This window comes from Otolemur garnettii, unplaced genomic scaffold, assembly GCF_000181295.1.
Source record: "Otolemur garnettii isolate 467f Iridium unplaced genomic scaffold, OtoGar3 scaffold00190, whole genome shotgun sequence".
Taxonomy (NCBI): Eukaryota; Metazoa; Chordata; class Mammalia; order Primates; family Galagidae; genus Otolemur; species Otolemur garnettii.
The window spans coordinates 2,092,843-2,117,569 of record NW_003852585.1 but is presented as its reverse complement, the minus strand read 5'-3'; the positions used below and the strand labels follow the sequence as shown (position 1 = coordinate 2,117,569).

The window sequence follows — 24,727 nt, the reverse complement described above, 5'->3', positions numbered from 1 at the left end:
GCTATCTCTTTACTTGGGGCATTTCACTGTTTTTGACAATTCTGTTTATATGTTTTAGAATACTATCTTGCACCTTTTAGTATGAATCTATGTAATATCTCATAAAATATCAAAAAGTATGAAATAAAATACTGGACGGCCTTAGGTAAGGACCTCCATTACCATTTCAAGACTGAGATTTGGGGATTCTCTGAGTCATGTAAAATTGGTTAAAACTTGTAGGATGTTAATCATTATTTTGATTCTCAGACTTTCTGACATTTCTTAAAAATGGAAAAAAATGTTTTTATACTTGTGGAGAAAACAACATCAATCATATGTTTTATGAGCTATAAATTGGTAGCCCCATGCCAACCCGGTGCATTGGGTGTAGTGGCTGGTCTTGATCTCACCATTTGAACTGAAAAGTTTGCTAGTCAGTTATTTATAATTTCTTAACATAAACTATATTAAGGAGAAGTTCTAAAACAACATGCAAAAATACTATATAGTAAACTGAAATTTTGGTTCCTAAAAGTAATAGAAGTCAGTGTAATCCAGTGAACATTTTTGAGTGCCTGTTATGTACCAGGAATTCTATGAGACTTGATTCCTGCCACCAGGCAATTTAAAGTGACTTTTGAGAAGACCATAGCATACCTTAAAATGTCTCTTTGCTGCTTTTCAGCGAGTGGGCCACGGCGATGACAACCATGCTGATGCTGACCGCTCTCCTATATTTCTTCAGTTTATTGATTGTGTTTGGCAAATGACAAGACAGGTGAGAGATTTCAAGTGCATTTCTGACCTGTATAGTCTTTGATTTAAATATATCTTAAAATTTAAGATTAGAAAAATTTTCATTGCTGTTTGATTCAAAATGAATGGATATGTGTAAAATATGACCCCTTCTGTTGTTTAGTACTATTTCATTCTAATTCACTTATAAATATAAGCAGAAAATTAGAAACAATCAATTTCACACCAACAGTTACTTATCTCTGCAAATGGTTCTTGTCAATCATTTTGCCTACCAGTTGTGCAAACCAAAGCTCTTAGATTCTACTTCTACTGTTCCATTTTGTTGGGATTTTTTGTCTGGTTAAGGAAACACAGCCTTCTCTTGAGCAGTTAATCTAAGGTTTGGGCAGATGTCAGACATGAGGTGATGACTACACTACTAGTTAGTTAGTGGGATTAGATCAGGGAATCCAGGAATCTCCACATTCTGCCCAAGATCACAGCCCCTCCCATCCCAAGGCAAATGTGTCCAACAATCAGTGGCAGATAAGAAGCTGCTAGCATTTTGTCCAGCCCTCAGTTGAGATCTTACCCTCATGAGATGAGATAGTGTCAGGGAAATGGATCTGGAAGCAGAGGGAGGGAGGAGACAAAGGAGAAAGTAGTTTCCCGCAGTGTATGCTGCCCAGTCCAGCTGAGGGGTCTGTGGGGAAAAGAGTAAGTTAGGGGGCTGAGAACCAGAGTCTGGGACCTCTCCTTCCTAGTCATTCACCAGGAGCTCTGGCCTTGGCTGCTTCTGTCATGGGGAAGGGAATAGGAATTCTACCAACAGCCGTGATCTCATGATTAATCCTCCTGGCAGCCTGATCACAGTCACCATAGGGTCTTTGCAGAGGTCATCTCCTTCTTTACTGCAGAAAGTCTGTGAAATAGCAGTCCTGTGTCCCTGCTGCAAGCTATTGTTGCTAATGGGAGTGTGTGTGCTGTGACAGAAAGAAGGTTGACAGCTACCACACTATGCTGCTCCCTCCATCTCAGCTGGGCCCGCTCCCCAGTAGCTCTGCTCTACGGAGGATCTGGAAGAGCCATGGCTGTTCACCTTGAATACATGCTGGCAACCTTCTTCCTGTGGGTCTGGGGAGAGGCTTAGGTGTGTACAAAACGTTCCCTGGGTGACTTGGATGTACACATGAGTTTGAAGACCAGTTATCTAGACTGGTCCTCCAAATGTGATCCTGGGACCAACTGCCTCAGCATCCCCTGGGAACTTGTTAGAGATACCAGTTTACAGCGCCCATGGCAGACCTGCTGGTGCTTTGGGAGGGGAGGCCCCAGCACTCTGGATTCACAAACACTCAAGGGAATGCTGATGTGTGCTCAACTTTGAGGCCTCTGCTGTAGACTAGCACTGCTTGGACGTGAATGAGCATACAGATTGAATGGGCTTCTTGTCGAAATGCAGATTCTGATTCAGTGGGTCTGGGGTGAGCCTGAGATGCTGCATTTCTGACAAGCTACTGGGTGACACTGCTGGTTCACAGACCACACTTTGAGTGGCAAGGGGTCTAGAGAGCATAGACTACCTTCAGAAAAAAAGCAAAGGGAAGGGGGTTTTGAGTAGCCAAAGTAGGTTCTGCAGAGTCCTCAGACCCTCAATCAGAATTTACATTTACTTTCAGAGCTAGCTTCAAAAAACTGATTGTGGTCTCACACGATGTGATTATTAGGTCACAGCTGGTTAAAAGCCAGTTAGAGAGTGGGCCTGGATCACAGGGGTGGCCCTAGAACACAGTAGGGCCTGCCACCCTTGGCATATGGGGCTGGCGCCCTATTCCTTTGAGCCACAGGCACCACCCTATCTTCCAGTTTTTATGGTTGCCAATGGGCGTGGACTAAGCTCTGCCTACCTAGAAGTAGGTAGAGCAAATACATACTTCAGAGGCATGGAACTGGGCAAGAAGCCTGTCGTATAGGGCTGTGTACTGTTTGTGTTTGCGTTGGTGTTATGCCAATAGCACAATTAAATGATCGTTACATTCAGCTTAGGGAAGTATGGGACACATGTTAGGAAAATGCATAAAAAGGTTGAACACAAAAAATAATTCTAGTGCTTCCAATGGTTTAAGCATCATTTTTGAGAATGCAAAGTAACTTTATCTCTTTCCAATGCCTGGATTCAGTGTGTGTACGTGTGTGCATTTTAACATCTTCAAACTGACTTCCATTCCTCATTTTGCTTAGTGCCTATTTTCATGTCTCAGTTATGTCATTTTTTTTGCTGTTTATTGTAGTTTAAAGGGAAAAAATCAGGGGTTTGGGTTAGAAAATTTCAGTTGTCTCTCATAGTTTTAAGCTTCTGTCCATGAAATGTATGTGTATGTGATATAATTTCTTTCAAAATACCATTGTTAATACATTAGAAGCAGAGACTTCAACGATCAGTCATTATCAGTTAATTAACAAGGGAATGAGGTAGTAGGCTAGTAAAAGATGCATTTATGTAAAAGATTATTTTTAACTTACCTGCTTCTAAATTGAGTAAGCTAAGTCAATGTAAAGTTGTCAGAAATAGCAGAATAAAATGATCTGCTCAGTATGTAGACTGATATAAAAGGAACTAAGAGAAAAACAAATGAAAGAATATCTAGAGAAGAGTCCCAAAGACATTCTGTCATATCCATAGTTTATTTTTTTCATATCCATAGTTTAATAGAATCTTTACCCTTTGAGATAAGCTTAATAGTCACTGATATTTTTGTTCCTTGAGGTATAAAATTTTATTATAGATTACTGTACTATAGATTTTTAGACTCTGTACTTTTTAAGTAAATGGTACAGTTTCCAGGAGAAGAGGCCAAAACAAACTATGAATGTACCCTTTTATTTGTATTAGTCTAGCTTCTACCATTTTCCTTCATGAGCTGTTTTCTGAGTTGAGTTTAATGCCACAGTGCCCTTTGAGTATGAGTGGACGGAGCCTTTATCTTCCAGGTTTTTTTTTTTTTTCCCGGCCGGGACTGGGTTTGAACCTGCCACCTTTGGCATATGGGGCTGGCGCCCTATTCCTTTGAGCCACAGGCACCACCCTATCTTCCAGTTTTTATGGTTGCCAATGGGCTTGGACTAAGCTCTGCCCACTTTGACCCTTCCGTATTTGGTCTCCAATTGGCCAGAATAATGCTTGTAGTCAGTGGCACTAGAATATACCCACCCAAGCTCCCAGGTCTAGAATATACATTTACGGGTTAGGAATAGGTTGTACTCTGTTTGGGCTGTTATAGCAAGGTGCCATAAACCGGGCAGTTCATAAACAACAGAAATTAATTGGTTACAGTTCTAGAGGTTAAGAAGTCCAAGGTCGAAGCATCAGCAGATTCGGTGTTTGATGAGGGCTCACTTCCTGGTTCTTAGATGGCTGTCTTGTCACTGTATCCTCACATGGCAGAAGGAACAAGGGAGCTCCCTTGGGCCTCTTTTATAAGGCCATTAATCCCACTCATGAGAGCCCCACCCTCATGACTTGATTACCTCCCAAAGGCCTTACCTCAGGCATCCTCAAACTATGGCCTGCAGGCCACACGTGGCCGCTGAGGACATTTATCTGGCCCGCCAGATGTTTTTGCCACCACTGCCTGTCCTGCTTAGCAGCTGACTTGTCCCGGGGCTCGCATTCCGGCCCTCCAACGGTCTGAGGGACAGTGAACTGGCCCCCTGTTTAAAAAGTGTGAGGACCCCTGCCTTACCTCCTAATACCATCACCTTAGGGGTTAGGATGTCAACATGTGAATTTTGGAGGGACACAGATAATCAGTCCATAGCTTTCATATGACTTACAAAATATGTCAGCAATTTGCTATCTTGTTAATAAATGTTTATTTTTAAAAGTATGAAAATAAAATATAGGACAAAACCCTAAGCCTTCCATGCCTATTTTGATTTAATAAAGCTTCAATATACATGCTTGTTATCTATTTGCTTAAAATTCATAAATTCTGTGTTTTCAATAATATATGAATAGGGCATAACTAAGTATAGAAAAATGCTGTGAAAAACAGACATATTATGCTTGACCTTTTAAAAGCTAGACATTTGGAACCTGAACCCATTGTCAGAGTTGCAAGGGATAATCTGAAAGGTACCAGGAGAGGATTTACCGCTAACTGTTGTTGGCATTTCAGCCAGAGACATCACACCGTTGATTTAGAACAAGAATGCTGGTAAGAACCACCACCAGAACTAGTTTCTAGAGGTTTCTGGAGAAGTGATATTCTGATGAGGCTCCTTGAAAAGGAGTTGTGTGTCTCTGTGAGAGTAATCCTTAAAATGGAGAGAGAGGCAGATCTTAATGCAAGGATTCTGAGCATAATTCTTTTAAGTTAGCCTGGTGAAGTAAATAACAATTTCAGGTAGAGTTTGGACAGTCCTGGATTTAACATTATTTCTAATGGGAAAGCCTGTTGCTAGTCTAGTAAAGTAGTGAAGCTAAGTTAAAAAATAAACTTTTCTGTAAGTAATCCTCATTGTCACTCTAGAGATGTCAGAATTAGTTATGATGGTATGTAAACATCACTGTGATTGATAAATAGGTCTTTAAAGTAAACTGACCTACATACAAAGATGCTGGGTAGCTCTATTTGGTTTTGTTGTAGAATTCTGGCATGTGGTAGGCACTCAGGACATGCCTACTACTAGGATCATTGGTGTCATTTCCAGATCATCTCATGGATACTGTGTATCAGCTACTGACTAGAACATGTTGGCAATGGTAGTAGTCTTCATCGAAATTCTGCAAAACCCCATTAAGAACTATCTGAAACAGTAGAACAGAAATGACCATGTGGTTTTTCATCCTCACTCTATTAATATAGTGAATTATAGTAACTGATTTTTTTATAACATCAACTTTCAAATGTTAAGCCAGCCTTGCATTCCTCAAGTAAGCCCTACTTAGTCATGTCATAGTGCCCTTTTTATATATTGCCAGGTTCAACTTGCTTGTGTACATTGGTAAGGGTTTGAGGATGTGTGTCCATGGATCTGTATTTATGGGAAAGTCTTAATCAGGAGCTGTTTCTTATATTGATGCAGAGCCATTCATATTTTCTGTTACTTCTTGACTCATTTTACACACACACACATATATATACACACACATACGTACACATACATGTATATACATGTATATGTATGTGTATATATATATATATGTATGTCTGGGACTGCCCCTGCTTCCAGCTCTGTAACCTGAAATGTGCCTTTAGGTGGACAGCAGGGAAAATAGGAGGGCTCCACTCATTTCTGTCCCTTCTCTCAGGATACAGTCCTGTGCTGCTTGTTATTCATGTCCAAAACCAGTTATTTCATGTTTTATCTAGCTTGCCTATTGTTTCTGGCAGAAGGATGAGTCCAGGCTCTGTTCTCCCACCGTGCTGAGAGTGGAAGGTGTGCAACCTCTTATTGGCATGGAGGAGTACAGCAGATCCTGTTGCTTCTGGTTGTTTCTCAACCAGATCTACCTATAAGCTTGGACTCGAAACCATAGATAGTTGAGTTTTTCATTAGCTCAGTCTTCTTTATAATTGTTGACTATATTCCAAGTTGCAGTTCACCTGTCTGTCACAAAACGTAATATTACTTTGCTGTAGAAATCAGACTCAATCTTATCTTTCTCTCCATTTAAGTTCCCTTCAGCATTCGAGTTTAATGAACTATTTTTGATTACAATTTTGGACCACCTTTATAGTTGTCTCTTTGGGACCTTTCTGTGCAACTGTGAACAACAGCGACTCAAAGAGGTAAGTGTGTTATGTTCTCATCCGTTTCTTTCCCTGTTTGCAAACATCTTCCCCAGGAAGTGCCACTACAATAAAGGGACTGAATGGAGGGCGGACGGTGGGCCCTGCCCCTGTTGACTGTAAAGGTGGGCTTGTGGTAGATGCACCCTGGGTGCTGGTGGCCCCGCCACATGTGTCTAACATAAGTCCCTTTATAGGTATGGGGGCTTGGTTGGAGCGAGCCCAGGGCTCTCTAAGGAGTAAGGTCAATACTTGACCCTGGATCTCCTTTCTCCAAGTTCCTGTACTATTCATTGCACCAACTCCAAAACAGTATGGTTTCGCTTTTCATTCTCTGTGGTGCTGGGCAGAACCATATGTGAAGACCTTTAAAAAATGAAGTCTTAAATTAGCCAAAAACCTTACTTTAGAACTTTCTTTTTCACAGAGCTGGTAAACAAACAAACAAAAACAGGTGTCACGTTTCTCAGAGTTACATTTTACCTCTTCTTCCTTTTTTTCCTCAGTTAGGGGTAAAAGAAAGAAATAGTCAAACATGAGATGGAGTTGGCAAAAGGCAGCTTAGAGTATACCATCTGGCTAATAGAAAGGGGCTCCCACATATGAGCTAAGTGCATTAGAACGTTCTAGAACTCAGGGGGACCTGGTCTGTCAGGAAAGCCCACCTCACCTTCCTCCGTCTCCTAACAGCCTCCCCACAGTTGATCCCTCCCTCATCCCATGACTCTACTTCTGCCTCGGCCCTACCTCAATGGCTTCTCCTGCATAGTCTTCTGTGTTTGGCTGACATTTTAACCTGTCTCAAAAGTTGGACTCACTTGGGCCCAGTCCTGGGTCATCTTCTTATCCCAAGCCTTCTTCTCTCTCTTTAGGTGATTTTGTCCATTTTCTGCTCCTCTCCTGGTCTCTTGCTTCCCACTGGCCATCTAGATGTTGAGGCCAGATACACAGGAGTCCTTTCAGTTCCTCCCTTGCCCTCACCTCACCCCAGCTATCCATCAGTGAGTAATGCTGGCCCTGTCCCCCCAAATATGTTTTTAATCTGGCCACTTCTTAACTGTGTTACAGCTACAGGCTTAGTGAAGCCTCTGTTGTTGCACATCTGGACTAAGGCAGCAGCCCAGGGACCGGCTGCCTTGCTTGCATTTCTGACCTTCAGTAGTCTGTTCTAAACATGGCGAGCAGAGCAAGCATTCACTAGCTTGAATCTGCTCACATGCCTCTCCCCTGCTTCCCACTGCAGTTAGGATAAAATCCACACTTCTGCAGGCCCAGCATGATGGGGCCCTGTTAACCTCTTAATAAAAACATATTTTAAAGTGTGAATCATATGGTACGTGAATTATATCTTAATAAAACCATTTAAAACAAAACCAGCAACATAAGAATGAAGTTCATACATAGAATTTAAACTAAGGATTTATAACAGGTTTGTTTTTAGGGGGGCATAAAATTTACTCTCCTTAAAAAAAAATCAGCTCTCTTGCAATATAATTGACATAGCATAATATTCAACCATTTAAAGTATTTAATTCAGTGATTTTAGCATGTTCACATATTGTGCAGTCATCACAAATATCTAATTTCATAAAGTTATCACCCCCAAAAGAATTGCTGTACCCATTAGCAGTCGCTTCCCATTGCCCCTGCCCCCAGCATCCACCAATCTCCTGTCTCAGTGGATCTGCCTGTTCTGGACATTGCGTATAAATGGAAGCTTCCTCCACTTAGCATGTTCATCCAGTAATTCCTGCCATTTTAGGCCTGAGAAACGTTCCAGTATGTGGATATACCACATTTTGTTTATCCATTCATCAGTTGATAGAAATTTGGGTGGTTTCTGCTTTTTGGCTTTTATCAATAGTGCTGCTTCCTATATCTACTCAAGGATAAGTTTTTGTGTGGACATGGGCTTTCTTTTGGGCATATACATAGGAATGGAATTGCTGGATCATATGGTAACTATGTGTTTAACATTTAGAGGGACTGCCAAACTGTGGTCCAGAGTAGTCGCACCATTTTACATCCCCACTAGCAATGTCTGAGGTTCTGATTTCTTCACTTATTTCCCTTCTTTAAAAACACTGTAGCTATCCTAGTGGGTAGGAGGTGGTATGTTGTGTTTTTGATTTGCATTTCCCTAATGACTAATGATGTTAAGCATCTTTTTATGTGCGTATTGGCCATTTGTGTATCTTCTGTGGAGAAATGTCAGTTCAAATCCTTTGTCCATTTTTAAATAGGGTTATCTTTTATTATGATAAGAGCTCTTTATACATTATTTATATATACAAGTCCCTTATATATAATTTGCAAAAGGTTTTTCCCATTCTGTGGGTTTTTTAACTTTTTGGATGGTGTCCTTTAAAGCACAAATGTTTTAAACTTTAATAAAGTCCAATTTATCTGTTTTTTGTTGCTTTTGGTATCATATCTAAGAAACCATTGCTTAACCAAGGTTATGAAGATTTCCTCCTATGTTTCCTTCTAAGAATTTTATAGTTTTAGCTTTTACCTTTAGGTCTGTGGTCCCTTTTAATGTTTATAAATGGTGTGTTTTTTTATGTGTTTTCTGTGTAGGTCTTCCAGCATCATTTGTTGGAAAGAGTATCTTTCCCCTAAATGAATCTTCTTGCCAACTTTGTTGAAAATCAGTTGACTGTAATGTGAGAGAGTTCATTTCTGTACTCTGTAGTCGATCAGTCTGCACGTCTGTCCTTATGCCAGCACTGTTGGTATTGATTACTATAGCTTTTGTAGTAAGTTTTAAAAATAGGAATTGTAAGTCTTCCTACTTTGTTCTTTTTCAAGATAATTTTGGTTATTCTGAAGCCCTTGAATTATTGCTGTTGTTTCTCTTACTACATATACAATATATATAGAAAAGAAATGGTTCTAATTATTCCTGTATCTATTGAGAGATACCTTGCAGGAAGAGAACAGCAGAATGGTAGAAAATTCTCTTGATCTCACCATTTTGTCTTTTCACTTTGCCATTGTGTTTGATATAATGTTTAATGTTTACCTGCCTTATGACACTTGCAAATGTGGGTGTTTTCTCTCACATAGACAATGCATGTAGTTACAGAATTCCTAAACAATGTACCATAAAATTGGGGGAAGATATGATTTAATGATATGCTGTATAAAGCTTCTCCAGCCTGCTAACATGGTGCATTTTCCTCCAGATAGTCATGATTTTCCATTATGAGGAAACTTAACTGTAAATTTTACCCATGTTCCTCAATATTAAGAGTCACAAAAGCAAACTTTACACCAGAATTAAAAAAAAAGTTATTGTTATGGATGGGCCCTCTCATCGTCTGGTTATAGAAAGTTCTTATTCTGCCTTCCCATATACACTGTTAGCAACTACCTAACTTCAGCAATATGTTTTTCTAGGAGAGCAACCAGTACGTGTTTTTATGCTGTCCCCTGCATGGAGCCATGAGTGGTGCAGCTTAGTAAATGTTTGTGAATTTTTTAGCATTTGAATTCATGTCGTCATCCAAGTCCTTTTCTCCATGGTATACTAATTCTTGAGGCTATGAAGAGAGGTTTATTATATTTCTTTTTTGTTTTTCAGGATATATGTACAAAAACTATATCTTTATGGTCATACATCAATAGCCAGCTAGATGAATTCTCCAATCCCTTCTTTGTGAATTATGAAAACCACGTGTTATATCCTGTTGCTAGTCTGAGTCATTTGGAATTATGGGTGAACTATTATGTACGATGGAACCCACGGATGAGACCTCAGGTATCTTTTTTTTCTTCATTTGGAGAGCATGTTATCTTTTCAAGTAAAGATGGTATTATACAGATGCGTGTATGGTAGGTATTAACATACACTGAGCGTCTTCTGCCCTCGCCTGTTGGGGTTCAATCCTTTGCATTCATGTTCCAGCAGGCTCTTCCCACATACAAACCAAGATACCACAGTTCAGAGTTAAAATCTTAGCCCCTCTGTCCTCTCCTGATGAAGGTACATAAAGTGTCATGTGTCCCTATGCCTGGCTCTTAGGCATAGCAGCACCTCCCTTGATTGTGCCATGGGTGGATATGCTGGGAAATCATGTGGGGAACAGGCCAAGGTTACAGTTACAGACTCTGGCAGCAAAATGGAAAGGGGGTACGTGCTGAGTCCCAGAACAGGCGCCCCCTTGAAGATGGGTAAAATTTCCCCTTTCCCACCACATCTTTCCACTGTAACATTTTCGGAGACTGAAGAAAGTTAGGAAGGGTACCCAACAGCCCCTGCCACCATGTTGGCCCTTTGTGTTCAGTGGCTGAGCCCTGGCTGCAAGTCAGACACCACCAGCCGGGCTTCCTGCAGCACCCGCCGCTGACCTGCTGTGCACTGGGTCCTGGCAGGGGCCACTTGGTCCTACTTCTCACCCCACTCTCCACCATGGTAGTAAAGTGGGGTCAGCTCCAGGTGAGGAGAGGATGGGTGGTGGGAGCCTGCGCTCTGAACAGGTAGCTTTCTGTGGAGGCTCTTTCCCATTCTCAGAGTTTACCTGGTAGCCTAGCAAGGGGCTATTGACAGGGTACTGTTTTCATAGAGTGGTTCTGTCAGCCAAGGATGCAGAAGTCTGCCTTTCCTCCTGTCTGCCTCCCTTCCCAACCCTCTTACCAGATCTCTGCCTCACCTCCAAGCCCCAGTAACCCTGGAGAAGCCTGAACTGCTCATGTTTCTTTTCAAGTACCTGGCACTGGAGGCTCAGAGGCTGCCATCACCTTCCTGACCTCCATCCTGGCTGGAAAGTTCACTCATTTGTAGATGGTGCTCCAGGCTCCCTGTGACACATGTCCTGCTGCCCCAGGCAGCTGCTCTTCCCCTCCTCCCTGGTCCTTTGCTCATGAGCGCTATAATTGGAGCTGCTAATCATTTCTCACGTTTTCTGTTTCATTCCCTTTGTTCCCTACGGCTTTAGCTGCAGAAGCATGTTCTTCCTCCAGACCCTCTGAGTTGGCCCTGCCACCCTTAGGACATCAGGAGCATTTTCCAGAATACTGCTCAGTGCTTACTCAGCCCAGTACTTGTCCTCCTCTCTGAGCTTATGGCTCCATATTCAACACATGGTCTTCAGGCCTCTCCCTGTGCCCCAGACTCAGGACATGCTCTCCCTGGCCTTGCCCCTCACTGTGCCGGGAGCTGGTGCTGTGGGACTCTTCCCTGGAAATATTCCTGGGCTCAGTGGGTTTGGCATTTTCCTTTCCATTCACTATTTGAGGGCCCAGCTTCTGTTATAATGTTCTAGGCATATTTATGGTGCGAGGGGCCACCAGCTGCTTCCTACATTAACTGTTGCAGAGTAGCAAGGGCTGCAGGCACTTCCACACTGATATGAATATGTTGAAATGAGGGGACTCGAATGCTAAGACAGCCAGAGCACAGCTCTGAATACCGAACAGCTTCTGCTTTTGGCATGGGTCTTGAATAGTGAAAATGTGAATGTCCAAGAATTGTAGAATGTTTTCTTTATTGAACAGCAGCTAGGTAGGTACATTCTCAGCTCTTTCCAGTGAAAAGAATTCATATACAGTTAGTCAAAATCTTTGGTCAACATTTTAATTATAGGTTTTTAGTCTGATTTGTGGCCAATAAGCCTTTATTAGTGAATTTCGAACGTCCTATGTTATGCCCCCACTGAGGGATTGATCCTGTTACCCATGTGGCATCCACATAGAGTACCATGGCACCTGCTAACAGTGGCATGGACAACAAACCTCCTCGCAAGCACGGTCCTCAAATCCTTTCTCCCTTGCGCCATACCTCAAGGCTTATCTGCTACAGAGGGAAACTGAGAGCCTTCTGGCTCTGGGGGCTCACTGCAGGGATGCCTTTCCCTCTGAGGGGGGCAGAGAGGCCCAGAACATCCAGGAAATGTTCATTCCCTAGTCATGCAGCCACTGTCAGTCACAGGATGGCCTGGTGAGTACAGGGCTGAGCTGGATGTCCCCCTTGTGTGCACTAACATGGCTGTGTCTGCTGTGAGAAGCCATTGCAGGTGGAGGTACTCAGGAGTAAAAGCAATATGGTGTGGTTCCCATGCCCTGAGGAAGAGAGGCCAGATGCCGGGCAAGCAGGTCTGCAGCTGCAGCTGTGGGACACACTGGGCCCAGGGAGGTGGGAAGGAGTCCTCACAGAGTGGGGTAATGCCTGCATTCCTGGGTGCCCTTAGCCACACCTCAGCCTGTCCATACCCTGCCCTCTCTGGATCCCCAGTGTGCATGAAGCCCTTCTCTTATGTCTTCTGACATGTGAAGACTATCATTTTTCTGATCACCTTTTCCAGTCCTTCCCAGAGACTTTCTTGGATCAGAGAGACTTGCCTTTAAGCCCCCTCCACAGGAGTTGGGAGCTCCTGGTACTTCTACCCCAGAGCCTTCCCTGATAAGTGCCCTGCTCACCTGGTGCTAGGATGACCACATTTTACTGCCTAAAGTATTATTTTGAGAATGAAAGGAGGTGCATCTACTAATGGGTCTGTGGGATCCCCAAGGTGCTGGGAACCGCAGTGCCTCTTTGCCTTCTGTGCCCACTGCCTGTGAACTTGATGTTGCAGGGCCTCAGCATCTAGTGTGGGGTTTGGCAACTAATGGACGCCTTAGCACATTGGGCCGAGGGAAGCATGAGTGGATGAACAGGTGTGGTCCCCCTGCTCATCTGCTCCCTCCAGACCCCTAGGCCTGCATTTGTTCCATCTCCCTCCTGTGGCTCTTGCCCCTCAGCGTACAGACAAGTCTGTGTCCCCTCCACAGCCAAACTCCTGGGCTGTTGGAACTCACTCCTGCCTGGTCTCCCTCCGGTCCATGCTCCCATTTGCTGCCAGAGAGGCCTCCTCTCTCCTGCCTGAGTCATAGCACTGCCTGGTGGCTCCTGCTCCCCCACACTCTCCGCATACCCCAACTCCCATCTGCGTTCCTGGCACTGCATTAGCTTTTTAAAAATCTGTGTTTCTCTGTCCCTTTAGACTTTGTGCTCTGCGAGGCCAGGCCCCTGACATAACAACTGTATCCTCCCCTAAATGAGAATTGAGCCTGAAGAACTCTTGGAAATGGCGTGTGTGAGCCTGAGAGGCCGCCACTCCCATTAGCATCTTTCAGCCAGAGAAGTGCAACTGCAGGGCAGCCTGCTCTCCTTTCACTGGCATCCAGATTACAGAACTACTCTCCTTTTTGGCCCACTGGTTTATGGTAGATACTAAGCACAGGGACCCCTGGAGCACTTCTTTCCAGTGGGTAGAATCAACTTAGGAAACAAAGCCTGCATCTCGCTTCTAGCAGCTTCCTCCTTACTGTTGTGGATTTGTGCTTTCTGTTCTACTTAGGAACTTAGAGTAGTTCTTCCCTGGGAAGTTTCTATTTCATCTGTTTTCGCAACAGGGAAGATGGATTATAGCGTGCCAGAAAGTCACTACTTTATTTAAATCACCTAATATTCTTGGTGACTCAAAGGACCAGATGGTTGGTGGAATGTCTTTAACATTAGTGGAACCTCCCACAGAACTGCTCTTTGGACTGTAGTGCCTTTGGCTAAACATGGCTCCTGGGTCACTGCAGGAGGTGCCCTCTCCCCTGTCCTCTGCACAGCAGGTTGCAGAGGCAATGGAACAGCCTGGATGGGGGAGGTGGAGTCTCGCAGCCAGCCTGGGCTCAGGCTCCTTTCCGCTGCACCAGCCCCCTCTGCTGGACCTGCAGGGACCTGTACCTTCGCTGCAGCATTCTGGAGGACGGGTTAAGTCTTTAATACCTGTAGCTGCGTCACAGATCTGTTCTCTGATGCAATCACATTCTGACACATGTAAAGAAAGTCAGCTTCATTGTGATGATGAGTGGGAACCATAGTGCTAGCTGCTCTAACTTGAGGTCTTGTTGCCTGCCGCTGGGCACTGTACATGTGTGACCTCACTTAATGTTCATGGTGATCCCATGATGGCAGAAGGTGAAGGGAAGGTTCAGGGAAGCTAGCTGTAACTTGCCTGAGCCTCTTGATGCCTGGTGTGTGCAGTCATGGGAGGATGCTCCCGAGCAGGGCTAACCCCCCTCTCTGGCAGAGTTACCATCTGATCTGGGGCAAGGTACTTATCTTCACTGACACCTCACAAGGTCACCAAGCATCAAATGCATCCATACCAGTGCCCGGCATGAGGGTAGGGGTGGTCTGGCATTTTGCCTCCTCCCCGTACTGTGCTCCGCAGGAGGGAGAACGGAGAAAGCCGTGGGCCTAAACGTGATGAGTATGCAGCACATACCTCCCAGGTGCTAAGCACACAGCACTGGGGGGAAGGACTGGGCCTTGGTGATGTCGGTGGCTAGAGAGGCGGGTAGGAGTTTGGACTTTATCCTAGGGATTATAGGAACTATCCAGGGTCTACAGGACAAGGCCAGGTGTATGTTCTAGAAAGCTCATTCTGGCAGCACTGTGGGGGTTGGGAATGGGTAGTACCGTGAAGACTGGCAGGCTGATGTGGCTGACACGGGACAGGGAGCCAGGTGGGGTGTAGGCCTGCTGGGTGTCTTCGAGAAGGCAGTGGCTGGGTTGGCTGCTGAGATAAGGGCATCCTGGGCATCTCTTTCCTTTGGGACTCTCTTGGCTTGTGTGTCACACAAGCCAGCACTGTGAGGCAAACAAGACTGGCCCTTAGATGGGAACTGTATGTAATACACTCTTGTATTTAAGCCTCAGTTTTCTATTCCTTCAGGCGTGTCCTTAATTTGTTGCAAATGAAAATGAGGAAAGATACAGAAAACTGCATGAGGGTACAATAGCCATGCCTCTGAGCAGCCCAGCCCCGTACCCTAGGTGTGTGAGATCACATGTTCCCCTGTGTTCAATGCCTTCTTCCCTTATCTGACTGCTATCAAGTGACCCCACAGAGGAAAATACCAGATAGATCCTTAGGATCACAGGGAAGCTGGTGCCCACTTCCCAGCCTTTGTTCTCAGACCCCAATGTTGTCATTCCCTCCCTTCTCCCCAGGGCCTGCCCAAGTGGAGAGTCTGTTCCCAGCCTCCTTGGTGCTGGCTACTGAGTACCCTGGGATGTGGGAAGTACCTGGCCACCCTCTCTCCTCTTGCCCTCCCTCTAAGAGGGCTGATCAGCCGTGGCACCCATGATGGTACAAGCTCAGGGTTTGAGGGAGTGGATGTAGGGGCCTGGACCGTGCCCATAACCCTTCCCCATGTCTCCTTCACCCTCCAGCCAGGGATCTCCACCCTGACTGGCTGTACCACCCCACCAAGAAGCCAAGTGTTGAGTCTCTGGGCCCTGAGAATGGTATGTAGCTGAGTGAGCTGGTGCTCTGGCCATACAGTGGTGGGGCTGCAGGAAAACCCTCCTTGTTTCTTTAGCCACCCGTCCCCTTGACAGGCTTGAGAGCACAATGAGAGACAGCTCTCCTGCCTGCTCCTGTGCCAACTGATGAAAACAGCTTCAAGTTGTAGAAAGTGCTGATTAAAAGAAGTATTTTCAGTCAGCAGAGCCATTTACAAAAAATGTAAAAATACAGAGATTAGAGGAGGGGCCACATATTAATATCTGACATGGTCCTTAGACTGCCTGGGCCCAGTCTACATTTGGCCCCCTGGGTGGATTGTTGCTGTGTGCTCTACTTCAGCTTGCCCATCGTCTGAGAAACTCAGGTCAAGGGAAGTGAGCAGTAGGCAAGAGACCAGTTAATGACACACGAGGTGTCCTGGTGGTAAAAGACTCATGAAGCCAGCTGGGCTGACGTGGGAAGCCATGGCAAGAATGGCTCGCTAACATGGCTTTGTGTCTGCTCACCACCAGATGCCAATCCACCAGAATCTCAAGGAGCTGCTGGCTGTCAGGGCGGAGCTGCAGAAGCGGGTGGAGGACCTGCAGCGGGAGGTAGCCACGCGCACTGTCTCCTCCTCATCTGAGCGGGGCTCCTCGCCTTCCCACTCAGCCACTCCTGTCCACACCTCGGTCTGATGGGCAAGGCCAGCTGTTTTGGGCCATCCTGCTGCTCTGCTATCTCTTGGTGGCTTGGGAAAGGGACCTGGCACTCACTGTCGTGGCTGTGGCTTGTGATAGTGTCCTTTAGGATTAGGCCCAGGGACATTTGTGTGGCTGGGTAACAGCTCCCACTGTTGGCAAGTGTTTGTTGTTTTGTGAATGGCCTATTAGCCTCCTGTCAGTGGTTTCACTGGAGAGACGTCTGTCATGTCCACCCTGTGAACCGACTGTCACCCAGGCAGCTTGGGAGAACCGGAGTGAGCAGAATGCAGCCCTCAAGGCTCGGACCTTTCCTTTCCATTCACTTGGAGACCACAGTGCAGCCCCGGGGCTTCCCTTGTTTCATTGGCACAACGTGGAAACTGCTTAAATGAAATATTTCGGGGAGAAGACAAGCAATTGCCATCTATTCTATGGTTCTCCTTGCGCAGGGGGTCCTTCTGTAATAATTACTGTTGTATACATATAAGGTATTTTTAAAAAAGAGAAACATGCCTTTATTTTCCTATGTCCTTTTCTATGTTTAGAGTAGCCACCTGCAGAGGTATCATCTTAACTGGGCAGTGTGAGAAGTTTTCCACTGAACTTCAGACTCTTAAGTGGTACATTCAGACTGATTTGAAGATGTCACTTTGGTGGCAATGTGCACGCCCTCACCTGACTCTGGTACTTCCTCCTGAAGTGTCGCAGTACATGGCTGGGGCTGGGTGTGTGCTCGGTCCCCAGCCCTGCTGATGGGAAGCTGGGGATGCAGGCAGCTGTGTGCAGGTGCTGGCCATCACTCCTGGGCCATCTGACCTTGTGTCCTTCACCTCTTTATAGATGTGGCTGCTTGTGTCAAGACACATATGCCTGTGTTAGCTAATTTCTCATTTTATCATGTGACTGTCACTTTTTGAGAGCAACCACTGTACTGTGGCTTCGGGCTGAAAAAGCATAGCATGTACTTCCTGTGGGTTTCCCTCCGCAGAGCCAACCGCAGCCTCTCCTGCTTTTGCACCTTCACTTAGTGACTCTGAGCTCTGCGACGCCATCAGTCCTTGCAGGAGTTAGTTGACCATCAACTGGTTCTATCTGCTAAAATACTAGGGCCTTTCACTCCTCTGTGTGATGTGCCACAGGGTGAATATTGCACACGTGGGCCCTGCCCCTCAGGCCGCGCCCCCTCCCCTGAGCTGTGCCCATTGCCGCAGCTCACCTGAGGCCTTCCAGTGAGAGGTGGCCTCAGAAACTCACACGGTCAAACCTTAGGACAACTGTGTTACAGCGTTAGCGGGTTGGATTCAAATTACTGAATTTGATGCAAAGTCCTACATATTGACCTTATTTTTGACAATATATTCTTAAATTTTTTTATGGTCAAATACATAGAGAATAGATTTTTTAAAACTTGGAACCTTTTGATTGTTACAGAAAATTATCCTTCTCAAAGAAACCAGAAAAACGTATTCAAGTTAAATTGATAACCTAAACCATTTCTCCGTTTTTCTTATCTGGGGGTTTGTTTCTAAGTCATAGCTCTATTGATCTCAGCTTTTTATGTTCCCAACAATCTGAAAGTTTGCAAGTAGATAAACTGGAGTTTTCACTGATACATAGATTTTTTTTTAAAATGAGGACATTTCCCATTTTCATCCCAGAAATAGCATTTTAAATGTACTGTGGACAGGATGGTGCTTTTGACAGAACCACAGAAGGCAAGTTAGGGGGAACCTGGCACCCAGACTGGGCCCTGTGTACCCTCACCAGGCAGGGGCAGCTCTGCCTTGGGCTTCCTGGACACTCCCACTTGACTTTAAAGAAGCACAAGAGATCATTTTCCTTCCTATGTCTCTGTTTCTAAAACAACTTGAAGCATAGTTTATTATCTTAGCATTTTTTTTTGTTTTATTTAAGTGTACTAGGATGCAAAACCTTTATGGTTCAGGTTTATAAAATTGGTACAGTATCGTATTTGCCTTATCTGATGCACTGTATGTCAATCTGTAATTAAAATGTTTGTTCCCTGCTCCTTTTGGTTGTTTTCCTTTTTAAGTATTTCAGTAGATTTTTCCCTTGAAAGAAATTAGTAATAAAATAATATGTATTGAATGTCATGTGCCAAGCACAGTTAATATATAAATAAAAATGCCTTTTTGTGGGCAGTGCCGATGGCTCAGTGAGTAGGGCGCCAGCCCCATATACCAAGGGTGGTGGGTTCGAACCCAGCCCTGGCCAAACTGCAACAAAAAATAACTGGGCGTTGTGGTGGGCACCTGTAGTCCCAGCTACTCGGGAGGCTAAGGCAGGAGAATCACTTAAGCCTAAGAGTTGGAGGTTGATATGAGCAGTGACGCCAGAGCACTCTACCGAGGGCAACATGATGAGACTCTGACTCAAAAAAAAAAAAAAATGCCCTTTTGTGATTTTCATTTACCAAATTATAAATGTAATTTATCATGCATCTTGAATGTTTGGGCTAAAACAGGTCAGTACTCTGATTTCAAAACTGGAAACACCCCTGACTGTAATATTTGAGAAGTCTGGAGCCAGCTGGCATGGAGCCATTTCCCTCGTGTAGGCGCAGTGCTCTGAGGCGTACAATTGCCACTTCCCCCACTCTTTGGAAGGAAGAGGCTGTTTACTATGTCAGGGCTGTTAAGACCTGGATGAAATTGTAGGAGCCTGGGGTCTCTGTCCCTCTCCAGTCACATCACTGCTGACTAAGAGCATGGTATTCAGCACAGAGCATGCCTCCTGAAACCACCTGCCAGCCAGCCAGCCAGCCCCAGCAGTGAGGCCAGGACAGCCAGGCCCCCACTGGCCACACACATCTTCTGCACAGGAGAATCATGTGGCAGCCTTGGGTTTGAGGACTTGGGCTATTTTTACTCCATGCCTATTTTAGTGAAATAAAAAGAAAAAGCCAAGCGACCTCAGGGCCACTGTGACTTGTTCATGCTGAAATGCCCAGCTGTCTTCTCAGTTCATGAGCCAAGGTGTGAACTGATGACAAGGACACACTTTATCCCAAACAGGCCACTCGCCACAGGGTTGCAACAAGTGATGGGGTACAGGGCCTCTTGCTCGGTCAGCTTTCTTTGGTGAAGCAACTGCACAGAGCTAGAACCTGCTGTAGCGACTGGTGGCTTTGAAGAAGGCAGAGCAGGAGACTTGTGGTATGTGAGCCCAGGCCTCTGGGCTTAGCCCAGCTGCTTATACAATGGGGGGAGGGCACCCCAGGAAGCCTCTGCACACTCATCTGCTCACCCAGGGGATAAATCCAAGAACCTCAACCTGGAGAATAACCTTCAACTGAGGAGAAAGGGAACGAGAAGAGCTCCATGTCATAGATCACTTTAGGAAGAAACAGCATGATTTGACAAAGGAAGTGCCTCCACACCAGAGTCTGGGGATCTGCGAGGTGCCATTTTATTTAATGCAAACACTAGACAGTTTACAATTCATACCTGGACACAAGTACATAAATAAATAGAGATACAGGGGATTGTGAGATCAATTCCCATTTCCCCCTCAGAGCACTGGTACCAACGCCTGCCCAGGGGCTAAGCCAGTGAGCCTCCCTCAGGCTTCCCTGGCCCTCGGCTTACTGTCCTTGAGTGCTGACTGACACTATGCAGTGTGTGCAGTTTTTGCTGCCAAATGAAGCTGACACAATTGGGTCTTTTCAATTGGCCCTTGTAGTTCTCTCTCATCACCCGGGACAGGCCTAAGCTGGTATATACACCTTCAGATGGGCAGTTACAAGAGACTCCCAGGCTTCCACAGGCGACAGTGCCCAGCAGGGCTAAAATGCCTGTGGAAAGGAGCTGCCCATGGGATGAGTGCCCTGCACACAGAAGGTCGCGGGGTCCTCTGGGCACGTCTGCCACGTGCAGGCCTGGGAGAAGGGCCATGAGCTTTGTGCAGAAGGTGCCCAGCTAGAGGAGGGCAAAGAGGCCATTTCGTAATTGAAGCCGGCGCTACTGAGCACATGGTTGCACAATGTTTATGTCACAGCTCTAGGTCTTCCAGGTCTTTGCCATTGGATAAGCCTCACCATAAAAGTAAGGTGGAAACCCCCGTCCTGAGGCCACGCTGTGTAGGTAGCAACAAGCTATGGGTTCAAAAATTCTCTGAAGCCACCTCTAACCCAGCACCAGCTGGGATGAGACCAGTGTCCTTGGTGTCAGGGAGGCTCAAACCTGACAACCTAGCCAACAAAGGTGGGAAGCCCTGGAAACAGGCCCATCTTGCAAGCAACGTGTACCTTGCTAATTACATTCCAAAAGGACAGGGAGCTTCTCGGGGCCAGACCACAGCTTCCTCCCTCCATGGCTCCTGCCCAGTGACTTAGCCCCTTTTGGCCCAGTCCTGGCCTGCTGGTCTCACAGGGCTGAGCAGGAGGAGGGGTGTTTTGATGCCCACAGGCACACACTGGAGATAGCCCAGAGGGGCAGCTTTGAGACCAGTGCTATAAATGCTACCCTCCTACCATGGGTAGCTTTTAAAACAATGAACACACGAGGCATGCATCAGAGAGCATGTGGGGGCTGCGGATTCCAGGGGTTTCTTTAAAAAGCCTGTAGAGCATGTGGGGCTGCCACATAGGCTAAAGAGGCCGAGGAGTTTTGTAAATAGGATCCTGCCTGTCCGTGACTCACATTCTGCTTTCATAAGTGCTTTGTGACGTGGCAAACAGAGTAACAGTAGACCCCAGCTCAGTCTTCCACAGAAGAGCTCACTAGTACAGAGCTACATAGGATCCAAAGGAATACTCTGGGAAGCCAGCTCCGGTCCGGTCCAGCCCAACCCAGGCAGCTCCAGGACAGGTGAGGGGCAAGTTGCTGTCTGCCAAAGTGAGCTCAGGCCCACGTGCTCTTCATCTGAACAGGCGGCGGGCTGGCCACGGGGCTGCCAAGTTAGGTGTCTCTCGCTTAACCAAGTGAGCGTCCCTTGCCCCTCCTCCCCCATAGATTTTTTTCCCCCAAACAGGCATGCTTCAGCGTCTGAGGCTTATTCGTCTAGCTCCTGCTGGCTAAGTAAGCGGAGCACCTCCCCTGCCCAGTCTAAAATGTTTCCAATGTGATGATTCCCCAAGACTAAGCACACCTTAGTCTTAAAACGCCTTAGTCTTAAGACTAAGCACACACACAGCCTTAAAACACACCCCATCTCCTATTGAATCAGCTGGGAATCAGGCCTGCAAGTCCCAGTTTGCTACTTATCCAAAAGATTCCCAAATTTTCAGGGCAGGACTATCATGAGATGCATATTTGCACTTAAAGAACTGAACAGCCTCCACCGGGATCGGCTCTCTGGAAGCCCACCAACATAAAACCTGGATGGGAAAGAAAGACTAAAATGAAAACCCTGCCCTGGGTGCCGCCTGGGTGGTGTGTCACTCGGTGCTGGCTGCTTCACTTCTCGCCCAGACTGCTAGTGCACCAGGTGCTGGCTGGGTCCCGGAGCTCTGAGGTCTCTGCCAGGGGCTACCTATGGCAGAAACCCCCAGTGAGCCACTCCAGCGTGCAGGGGATCACGGGGTCCTGGTTGAAGCTCCTGTTCCCTAAGTGTGCATGTCCTCTGTCTTCCCCAGCATCCTCTTCCCCTGTCACGGCCTCCTCCCACCCTGTGCTCAGTAAGGCTGGGGCCAGGTCAGCTTTGGGGAGCGATGACCCTGCAGTGTCCAAGGCTGTCTCTGTGCTACAGTTGGCTCTTGAATGTCAGCACAAATCAAAGCCCCTGCAGCAGGGTGGACACCCCCACGTGGAGGGCACAGAAACCAAACTCACGAGCACCCAGGACTCATCCAGAAAGCTTAAAACAACAAGGAGCCAGTGACATCGAATGAGCAGCACAGTAGCTGTGGGGCCAAATGAAAGAGCCGAGTCACAAGCGGTGGCACCTGCTGCTGAACAGGACCCTCAGATCCGGGCCACGTCAGGTGGTGGCTCTGCAGACTGCGTGTGCAGCGCTGAGTACTTCACTGTGGAGAGAGGGGTGGCATAGTGGGAATTCAGCTCTGTCCTGCATGGGAACAGTGACACACAGTCAAGCCCCAGCTAGGGACAGTTGTGTCTGTGCTATCCAGAAGCTGGGGCAGCTCGGCCCATTCCATATACCCTTCCTCCCCCTGCCCTAGTCAGGGCTACCCAGGGCCTGGAAGTAGAGTTCTGGTGGGTCAAGACGAGAGGAGGAAGCTGCACAGGCCCTGTGAACAGCTCAACCTCCATTTTCCCATCTGGAAAATGGGGATGGTCCTGACAGGGTTGCTGGGAGGATTATTTTAAATAAAACACTCAACGTGGCACCTGGCTCGTGATAGCTTATAGGGGCTCACTCAGCAGTGGCTAAGAGTGACCAAAATGCCACAAATGATACCGCAGAAGACATTTTCCACATCTGAGTCCAGGGCTGTCTTTGCCTGTTCAGTGCAGCACTGCCAGACATCCATCCTGGGCAGAGGTGAGGGGTGCCACTCGCGACCACATGGGCCAGGCTCCTCTTGGTCTCCCAAATCCTGTCCTCACAGCCACTGCCCTGCAGCTCTGGTCACCATGTGTGCCCAGGCCCTCCTAGTCTCTGCCTGCACTACCTGGCCTCGGCCAACAAGAAGCTGGCCACTTCTCTGCCTCAGCAAGCCTTTCTAGACCTCCTCCTTGGCATTCTGGGGCCATAGGCATACCTGTCATCCAGGTCAGTGGCTTGACCTTATGTAACCTCAAATCACCAATAGCTCCTAAACCCAGAAAATGCCCAATGACCACAGGAGGTGGCGGCAGGGAGGTCTGTGGGTTCTAATCCAGGGCCTGGGCTTAGCCACACCACCTCACCTTCAGCAATTCGGAAGTGAGAAAGTTCTAGGTCCAGGTTTAGAGCTTCCCCATGGCTCTGTCTCCACCGCCAGGGAGTAGAGGTGTCTGGGCCTCTGGCTCAGATGAATCTAGAGCAGAGGCTGAGTGGCAACTGTGCCCAAAAGTCATTGACATGGCACCAGATGGCCCTGGCTGTCACCCCAGCATCCCAGAGTCATGAAGTTGAGCCCCTGGAGCCTTTTGCTCTGGCTAAACATTCTAGAAGCAGACACCTCTGTGCTTCCCTGCTTGTGTAGCACAGTTCTGCTCAGTGCTGGGGCCACTGACTAGAAGGCCTTCAGTGAGGGAAAGTGACTGAGAAGTCCTCACCTTGGGGTTCCTCACACACGACGGCTTCCAGGTTCTCTCCCTTCACATAGTCTGCATTGAGACCCTCTGCGAAGGACAAAGGGCAGAGTTAGTGAGGAACACAGAACCAAGGGTTCTCAACTATGATCAACAATTCCTGACTAAGTCCTCTGTTATGGTTTAAAAAAAACAAAAAGCAAAGCACAGCTCCCCCAGTGAACTCAGACTTCTCTAGAGACTGGCCTTTGGGGAAGCACACTGCCCCCAAGTTCTCATCATCGTGCTCAGAAATAGTGTGTGCCAAAAGCCCCTGATACCATTCCAGTAGGGCAGCTGCCACCACATCAAGATGGCAGCTTTGCCCGGCAGCACCCAGCAGCAGGGCTCAGCAGCACCTGGGCTTTATCCAGTCCAGGAACCAGGGAGGGAGGCAAGTGGCACAGGAGAGACTGGTAGAGGCAGGGCAGGGAGGGGCAGGTGGCTGAGGGGCTCCTTGTGGAGATGATAGCAAAGCTCCTTGCCAACAAATAGCCTTCCCAGCAGAAGCCAAGTGGCTTCTCCCAGTGGCAGGAATGATTACTGTCTCTACCCAAGCTTGGAGGGCCCAGGGCTCTCTTGACAGCTGCTCTGGTCTAGTTAGTCACCTGGGCCTTGTCCACAGCTCTTTCCAAGAGGGGCCTAGGGGCTTAATAAAGCAACCTCTTGATGCCAGAAAATCCACTGTGCTACACCTGGAGTGCACCCCATTCTCACTTGCTGTTTGGAGACAATCACGAGTCCATGCCTTTCCCCTAGACAGCCTAGGGATTGGAAACCTTTAGCTCTGCCTATGGAAAAACTGGGCCATGGTTCCAAGTGACCAAGGACCAGGCATCACCACAAGTCATTCCACTCTCCTGGGCTACAGGCCGCCTGCCACCCTACCTGCTATAGTGGCTGCTGGGCTCAAGGTGGAAGCCTGACAGGCCTGTGAAAAAATACAGGCATTGCTCTTTGACAGGTGTGGCTGGTATCCATGCAAAGTGGGCCAGCAACAGGCCTGGTGGAGGCACCCCAGGTGCACCCTCCCAGCCGCC

At 46.9% G+C, this 24,727-nt stretch overlaps 2 protein-coding genes across 3 annotated transcripts in view; one reads left to right on the top strand and one right to left on the bottom strand.

Moving 5' to 3' along the window:
- Positions 1-18,508, top strand: part of MTMR1 (myotubularin related protein 1) — a 70,033-nt gene extending 51,525 nt beyond the window's left edge. Inside the window, exons 12-16 of one of the 2 annotated variants that reach the window (XM_023507576.1) lie at positions 668-760; positions 6,402-6,515; positions 10,102-10,278; positions 16,318-16,398; positions 17,034-18,508. In XM_023507576.1, the coding sequence (XP_023363344.1) occupies positions 668-760; positions 6,402-6,515; positions 10,102-10,278; positions 16,318-16,398; positions 17,034-17,075 (507 nt within the window). In that variant the 3' untranslated portion in view covers positions 17,076-18,508. Of the gene's footprint in view, positions 1-667; positions 761-6,401; positions 6,516-10,101; positions 10,279-16,317 lie in introns of both variants that reach the window. The other variant, XM_003800938.3, reaches the window with a different exon arrangement.
- Positions 18,509-19,893: 1,385 nt separating this feature from the next.
- Positions 19,894-24,727, bottom strand: part of CD99L2 (CD99 molecule like 2) — a 114,546-nt gene continuing 109,712 nt past the window's right edge. The window contains exons 10-11 of the mRNA XM_023507577.1: positions 23,673-23,738; positions 19,894-22,474 (exon numbers count right to left, since the gene is read on the bottom strand). Coding sequence (XP_023363345.1) covers positions 22,413-22,474; positions 23,673-23,738 — 128 coding nt within the window. The 3' untranslated portion in view covers positions 19,894-22,412. The remainder of the gene's footprint in view (positions 22,475-23,672; positions 23,739-24,727) is intronic.